This window comes from Mastomys coucha, unplaced genomic scaffold (assembly GCF_008632895.1).
Source record: "Mastomys coucha isolate ucsf_1 unplaced genomic scaffold, UCSF_Mcou_1 pScaffold15, whole genome shotgun sequence".
Classification (NCBI taxonomy): Eukaryota; Metazoa; Chordata; class Mammalia; order Rodentia; family Muridae; genus Mastomys; species Mastomys coucha.
The window spans coordinates 106784192-106792676 of NW_022196897.1; the positions used below are offsets into that span (position 1 = coordinate 106784192).

The following is an 8485-nucleotide window of genomic DNA, read 5'->3' on the forward strand; positions in this document are numbered from 1 at the left end:
AGAGAGAGAGAGATTGAGAGATTGATATTGCAGCACCTGGTGAAAGCCCAGGATTGAGGGTATAAACACAGGCCAGCTCTTGGAGCTGGCTGGTGAGCCAGCCCTGCCGGAAAGTTGAGCTGCAGGTTCAGACCTAGAACGTGCAGAGGGGCAAGCTAAGGAAACAAAAAAAAAGAGTCCTAAAGTCTTTAAGGCTCAGGGAATCCTAGGGACTGTTGCCTGTTGGCCACGGAGGCTCCTCCCTCGAATTCAACCAAACCTGCAGGGCCCCGCCCAATCTCGTGTAGCCTCCAACCGGAAGAGCTCAAGGTGCTCAGTGGCCGAAAGATGTCTGGGTCCATGTCTGAGGCTGAGGAAAATACGGGGTCCAAACAGTGTCCCCTTGTTCAGGTGAGACCTGATTTGGCCCGGGAGGGATCTGCTAGTCACTGGCATCTTGGTCCAAGGAAAAGTTGTGATTCCTAGTATTTTTTTTTTTTTAAAGAGAATATTAGGTCCTTAAGCTTTGAGGAGAATTTACTACCAACTCTAGAAATTACGGTAGGTTTACCTTTAATCCCATCACTCACTAGGCAGAAGCAGGTGCAGCTCTGTGTGTTAGAGCCTTAACTTGGTCTACATTGTGAGTTCTAGGCCAACTCCAAAACTGTAGGATAGGTAGGACTTGGGGCCCTTATCCTTGGCTCCCTGTCATTGTTTTGCAAGAGTTATTGTGAGCTTGAAGCAATTACAGCTAACCTGAATCTGACCTTTGTTGTAATCAACTCAGACTGAAATTTGCCTTCAGAAATTAAGTTCAGGCTAGAGAGTTTGGAGATTTTGGAGAAGGAAAAATTTTCCTAGAAAGCCACCAATTTGAGTCATGTGACTATGGAATAGGAGTTAGACTTACATAGATTTGTTTCCTGCCTTGGTATGCAAGAGCATAGGATTTGGCATTCTAATACTCTTCCTTTATTTCCTAAATAGGTGAATGAATATAAAGAAAAGGAGCATATTGCCTATACTTCTCTGAGACCAATACAGATTACAACTTTAAGGAAAACGGCTAAGGTTTATCTTTACCCGTTTTCGCTCAGCAATTCCAAGCTAAGCCTATTCAAGTTATCCAAATCCCTGGTTGAAAATAATTCTAGCAAATCAGAAGTCCATAAGGAGACAGATCGGGAGAAAACTTGTAGAAAGGTTTTAACTTCAAAAATGAAGGCCTTATCTCCCAAGGCAGAATCCCTCCTGCTGAAACCATCCTTGGATGCTTATAGTGAAGGTGCCGAGCAGGAACAGAAGAGCACCTCGGGTTTAGTGACTCTTGGAATGGACATGGAAAGCAGCGACGAAGACAGTGCACCAGGCCTGGTAAGAGTTAATTAGTTGTTCTACTTATCTTCTCATTTTGAAACTAGAAGTTCTGAAAGCTAAGGTGGTGAAGGATCTCCAGCAAAATCTGTTTTATCATCTAATATAAATTGAAAAAGTTTTGTGTATACATGTGCTTGTGTGTGTCAAATAGTACTGCCTGTGCATGTATGTGCTTGACACAAGTGTAGAGGTTATAGGAATCAAAATCAGGTTCTCGGGTATGACAGCAGGCAACTTTATGTTACAATAACTTTTATTCACCTGATGTAATTGTCCTCTCAGAGACTTACTGCCTCCATCTGCTAACCTAGGCCTAGACCGGGAAGCATCTGGTCTCCATACTATCTAGTCTTGGTCTAGAATTTTTTTCAGCCTCTGAGACTTACTGCTGAAAAAGCTCACCCTTTCTAGTTCTTTCTGAACTTTGACAGGCCAGTTCAACTCAACTACTCTGTCTCAAAGTCCTCTCCCAGCTGACTGACTCAATCTGGCTTCTTTCTCAGCTTCTGACTGAATTGCTCTGCTTGGCTTCATACTAACTTTGGCAGTATGTCCTAATCTTCTGGCTCCTTCTCATTCTCTCTTCACCTGTGTCTAACTTACTCTCTCCTGAAACCTGTTTCTCTATGCCTGTGTTGGTAAAGCTGTCCGTTCTCTCTCAGCACTGCCCCTTGAGTACGTTACCCTTCCTTTCTGTTCTTAAGAGAGTTGGGCGTATCCTGTTCTGTCAAATCTTTCTCTGATTTGTCACTTTGTCTGCCACTTTCAAACTGGGGTGCTTCCTTCTAGAAACTGAACTATTCCTTCATTGTTTGGGTTTCAAGGTGTGTGCTTAGGGTGTGTCTGCATTCCAACCAGTGTAGCCATGTTGGCTACTAGATTAAAATCCCTGTACACCTTTACCTGTTGATTCATCATGTAAGCCTTTTAATTTAGTCTAAATTTACTTGATCTTTAATATTTCTTCATTTTGTTTTTGAAAACAGGGTGTGCCTGTGTAGCCCTGGCTGTCCTGGAGCACACTCTGTAGACCACGCTAACCTTGAACTCACAGAGATCTCTCTTCCTCTGTCTGCTGGGCGATGGGATTAAAGATGCTCACCATCATAGCCCACCATCTATAATTTCTTACATGTCTAAAACTGTACTTTGAGAGCTGCTTTATTAGATTATGTCTTAAGCCAAAACTATTGAATATATGAGCTGATTTTTGCTTGAATATAATGAGTAGAAATTACAGCAGTAGAGATGTTTAAGCAGTGTTATGAATGCCTAAAATAATATGTATATTTTAAAGACACTGCAACATTTATTTATCTATATGTGGTGTTGGAAATTGATCCTAGGGCCTCACCCGTGCTAGAGAAGCATGTATTAATGAGATAGATTTCCAGCCCCCTTTTCACATTTTATTTTGAAATAGGGTCTTTGTAAGTTGTCTAGGTTGCCCAAGGGACTTATGATCCTGTTGTGTCATCCTCCATATTATCTGTGATTGTAGTCCTGTGCTCTGGGTCTTGGCTAAAATAACATATAACAGACGGTTCATTAGTTTGTTTTCTTTACATCATCATTACTGGTTTTTGTTTTTGTTTTGGTTTTGGTTTTGGTTTGTTTTTCAAGACAGGGTTTCTCTGTGTAGCCCTGGCTGGCCTGGAACTCACTCTGTAGACCAGGCTGGCCTCGAACTCAGAAATCTGCCTGCCTCTGCTTCCCAAGTGCTAGGATTAAAGGCGTGTGCCACCACCAACCCTGCATTACTGTTTTTTAACTATGGAATTGGGTATAATTTCTCAATAGCACAGCTGGCCTAGAGCTCAGTCTGGAGGCCCAGACTCTTGGCATTTCTCCTGCTTCAGCTTCCTACTGCTGGAATTACAGAAATAGCAACCAGATATTCACACTTTTCATTATTTTGTAGGCTCCCCTAGAAATGTATTCTAAGTTATAAAGTAATCCCCCTCTTGTTTGAAGATCCCAGTGTCTTCCTGAGATGGTGTCAGGCCTTGGATGTGCTGTTGGAGGTTGTCTTTCCTGTGATTCACTTTCTGTTCATCTGAGATTTCAGTTTCTTGCTCTTCAATAAGAAGGTGTTTTATGCCCGGCTGTGGTGGTACATGCCTTTAATCCTAGCACTTGGGAGGCAGAGGCAGGCAGGTTTCTGAGTTCAAGGCCAGCCTGGTCTACAGAGTGAGTTCCAGAACAGCCAGGGCTAAACAGAAAAACCCTGTCTCAAAAAACAAATAAACAAACAAACCAAACAAAGAAAAAAGAAGGTGTCTTAGACCAACAGTAGAATATTTTGTGAGAACCTGAATGGTAGGATATAACTGTAACCCTAGCATTCCAGGAGCTGACACAGGAGGAATGGGAAGCTAGCCTGGGATAAAGACAGAGCTTCTCTTCATAAACTACCTCCTCTAAGAGGGGGGGAATGGTATTTTGTGAGAGCCAGGCATAGAAATTTGTTTTAAATTTCTTCTCATCTTTATCTGTGTGAGTATCCCAGAAGAGGGTGTGGGATCTGGAGTTGGAGCTACGAGCAGTTATGAGATGGTCCCAGCTGTCCTTGTTGGCTATTTAGATAGTCACAGTCCCTCTGCAGCCACCCGTTGCCACTCGTGGTATGCAACTTTGTCCTAAGTGCATGAGGCTGCCTGGATCAGCTAGAGTCTATGTAGACTAGTGAGAACTATGGAAGGAAGGCTCCATCTATGCAGCTTGGGAAAGTCATCATATCTGCTGAGGATTGCAGGGCTTTGGGGGATCCTGCCTGAGGGTTAAAGACACAGACATATCTCCAGTTGAAGGCTGTTGGCCTTTTGCTGGGGCAATCTCTCAGCAAACCCTAACTTAACCTGGCTTCTGCCACTGCGCCTCTCCATGTGGTTTTCAGTGCCTGCGTCCCAAGTCTATGCTGCCACTGCCTCCTGATCAGTCTGAGTCCACAAGCTTCTTCCTGCTCTAGCTCTTGTTGCTAGCTCTTTATTATTCAAAAGGACACGTTCCTTACTTGTTGGCTCTGGGGGCTGCTTGGTAGAAGGTCACCTTCCTCTTGGCTGCTCACTTTCCCCAGGGCAGCTTCCCCTTCATTTACAGGTAGTTGAGGAAGTGACATTTCCATATCCCTCTAGCCTGGAGCTTTCCAGTAACAATTGAAAACACAAGCTCTTCTGCATTCCTGTGCGGGTTTGCACCCCCCACCTCTCATCTTTTGGGTTTTTTTTCCAGACATGATTTCTCTGTGTAACAGAGCACTGGTTGTCTTGGACTTGCTTTGTAGCCCAGGCTGGCCTTGAACCCCCAGTAGCTGGAACTGAAGGTGTGCACCACCACATCCAGCAAGGATACACTTTTACATAGCTAGAAAATACAATATGCATGGGTCATCACAACACCTGGGTACAAGCTTCTCCTGTGTAGCATTTAGCAGGCGAACACCCAGGCTCCTATAAGTAACTCTTTACCTGTGCTCTGGACAGAAGTTCTCCAGAGTGAACTCTGGGTAGGTGTTGCTTATGCTTCCTCTAGGGGATGAATTTTAGCAACCATATAAAGAATTAACTACTTTTTAAAAATTTAGTTTTATAATTTGAGACAGGGTCTCACTCACTATGTAGCCCTTGGCCATCCTTAAATTCTTAAAAGTTTATTTTACTACATACTAAGTTTCTTTCTTTTAGATTTACTTTGCTGGTAAGTGTTTTGCCTGCATGTATAAATGTGCACCACATGCATGCTTGGTGCTTGTTGAGGTCAGAAGAGGATTCTCAGGTCCTAGTGAATCATTTTACACATGGCTGTGAGCTACCACTTAACTGGACTGAGCCTGAACTGAACTAAGGTACTCTGCATTAGCCGCAAGTGCTCTTAACCAGTGAGTCATCTCTCTAGCTCTATTTTATAATCTTTGTGTGAATGGATGCATGTAAGGGTGGCCTGAGTGCCCTAGGGGGCTGGAGGACTTCTGGTTTCTTGGAACTGAGTTATAGACCCTTGTGAGCCTCCTGCTGTGGGTACTGAGAACCCAACTCAGGTCCCCTCTGCAAGAGAACTGAAGTCAGAGGACAGCTTACAGGACTTGGTTTTCTTTCTGCCTCTGGGAATCTGCTCTGGTTGTTAAGCTTGGTAGGCAAGTGCCTTTACCTACTGAATTATCTCTCTGGCCACACACTTCATTTTAAGTCGTCCTTCTTCTTTTAAGATGGAATCTTAATCTGTAGCCTTGGATGCCCTGGAGCTTTCTGTGTAGACCAGGGTAACCTGAAACTCAGCTCTGCCTTCCCCTGCCTCCTGTGTTCTGGGCATAAAGGCACAAGCCACGCTTGGGCTGTCTTACTGTTTTGTTTTGTTTTTTTTTCAGAATTTTTTATGATTTCAGATTGTGTGTTTGTGTATGTGGTTGGTGGGGGTATATGTGGCTTGTGTGTGAATGCTGGATTATGAGCTGCCTGATGTGGGAATTAAGACTTGAATTCTGGCCAGGCAGTGGTGGTACATGTCTTTAATCCAGCACTGGGAGGCAGAGGCAGGTGGATTTCTGAATTCGAGGCTAGCCTGGTGTACAGAGTGGGTGCCAGGACAGCCAGGGCTATACAGAGAAACCCTGTCTCAAAAAACAAAAACAAACAAGCAAAAAAAGACTTGAATTCTGATCTTCTAGAAAATCAGTAAGTCCTCTTAAAAGTTAAGCTACCTCTTCAGCCTTCAGATTTTTATTACTTACTTATTTGATGTGTGTGCTATCAGAAATTGAACACATGGCCTTTACTGTGGTAGGTGAGTGTTATACCACACCACCAGTCTCTGTTTCAAGTGTCTTACTATACCTAGGTTATGTTAGAGCATACTATAGGCATATATGTATAAGAAAAACTATATGTAAGGTATATGGTGTTCATGGTTTCAGGCAGCCATTTAGGAGTCATAGAATGTGTCCCTTGGGGATAGGGGGACTATCTTGTGTTTTGTTCTATGTATAAAATTTCAGAGCTGTGAATTTTTTTTAACATGCTTCTCAGAAAAGCAGACAGCTTAAAACTTATGAATTGTTTATTTCTGAACGTTCCAGTGGATGTTTTTGGATCCTGGTTGACTATAACTGAAACTGTGGGCTCAAAGATAGTGCTGGTGACACTCTTGAGAAACGACCTCAAAAATTGTTCTTACGTTTATTAGTTGACTTGATTGATTGTGTGTTCATGTAGTTGGAAATCAAAGCACAACTTTTGAGAGTTGGTTCTTTCCTGCCCACCGTGTGGATTTTGGGGGATCAAATTCAGGTCATCAAGCTAGTGAGCTACGGGTGTGTGTTTGTTTGTTTGTTTGTTTGTTTGAGACAGGGTTTCTCTGTGTAGTCTTGGCTGTTCTGGAACTCACTCTGTATAGACCAGGCTGGCCTCGAACTCAGAAATCCGCCTGCCTCTGCCTCCCAAGTGCTGGGATTAAAGGAGTGTGCCACCACTGCCCGACTGAGCCACAGTTTTATAGGCAATGGTGACAAAGCTGGACTTGTTGGCATGTGCTGAGGCTGGCTGAAAGAGGAGCACTATGAGTTTGTGAACCATCTGGACTTAGTGAGTTCCAGGTCAGCCTGAGTGGCAAGACCCTGACCCCACATGGGAATGAATGTGGATGGTGGAGGGAGTTAGGGACCAAGCAGAGTTGGTAAAGCGTCCCCTATCCTGTAGAAGCTTTTGGGAGACAGGTTGATCCAAAGTTATTCTTGGCCATATACCAGGTTCAAGCCCAGTCTGGATACCTGAAACCCTGTCTTGGGCTGGAGAGATGGCCAAGGGGTTAAGAACAATTGCTGCTCTTCCACATGTCAATTCCCAGCATCCGAGTGGCAGTTCACACCTGTCTGTAACTGCAGTTCCAAGACTTCTGACACCCTCGCACATATATATATGCAGGCAAAACACCAATGGACCTAAAATAATAAATTATATATTAAGAAAAGAAACCCTGCCTCAACAAAAGCAAACATGGCAATGACAAATGCAAACATTCCACTTTCACTTGGAGAAGATTATTTATTTTGGCCAAGATAGTAATACACATGTGTTAAGTAAGATAACCCTACGTCTGTATGTGTACATATACACATAATTTTATTTTTGAGCACTTGTTTATAAAAGCAAGGCACCCAGCACTTTGCTGCTTGTAATTCTCTCTCCCATGGTTTTTAAATTGTGTCTCAGTGAAATGCTCAGCAGGCATAGGCACCACATGGCTAAGGCTGATGGCTGAGTTTAATCTCTAGGACCCACATGGTGAGAAAGCCATCTCTTCAAAGCTGTCCTCTGACCTGCAGATGTGTATGCACACACATGCACATACATAATAAATATAAAGATGTGAGATTTAAAGAATGAGCCCCAGGAATCCTCCCTTTGTCAACCAGTGCTGGGATTTGCAAGTGTGAACCACCCATACATGTATTCATCGATTGCTTGTGTTGAATGGAAGATTATTATTAATTATTATTATTAAAATAACTTTTGGCTGCTAGGAAATTGTTTGCTATAATTGCATGAGCATTTTGCTCCCAACATAATATTACTTTTTTTTCTTGAGTCCCAGGACCCTGGCTGTCCTAGAACTCACAATATAGACCAGATTCTGAGATCTGTCCACTTCTGCTTGCCAAGTGCTGGGATGGAAGGTGTATGCCACCATGTCAGGCAGATTACTTCCTTTTGAAGTGGAAAGCCTTACAGTTATCCCAAGTTCAGATTCTCGTACTATCCAGTCCAGCAAAGACTGTGAACTGTTTGTTGAAATAACATGAAATAATTAGTCTGTGTGGAGTTTGGAAGGAAGTCTGTGGGAGGAGAATGATTATCTGGTTTTGCATGTTGTTCTTGCTATTAATGAGGAAGTAACAGATGTTTTTGGGGGGTGGTGTGTATTTTGTAGGATGACTTTTCAGAATTGTCACCTTATGAGAGGAAGAGACTGAAGAACATCAGAGAAAATGCAAACTTTTTTGCTTCTCTTCAGTTAGCTGAGGTATGTATGAAGTTTGTAATAAAAGTGAAGGTAAGATAATTAGATGCTAACCTTCCATAATGTCCTATGAGGGAAGGCAAAATTCAAGCAGTGTGTGACAAAGGTGGTTTGT

General features: G+C 43.0%; 1 protein-coding gene across 1 annotated transcript in view; it reads left to right on the plus strand.

Moving 5' to 3' along the window:
* The first annotated feature begins 13 nt into the window (after positions 1–13).
* The window catches only part of Wdr76 (WD repeat domain 76), a 32405-nt gene continuing 23933 nt past the window's right edge, over positions 14–8485 (plus strand). Inside the window, exons 1-3 of the mRNA XM_031371680.1 lie at positions 14–390; positions 970–1356; positions 8281–8373. Coding sequence (XP_031227540.1) covers positions 328–390; positions 970–1356; positions 8281–8373 — 543 coding nt within the window. The 5' untranslated portion in view covers positions 14–327. The remainder of the gene's footprint in view (positions 391–969; positions 1357–8280; positions 8374–8485) is intronic.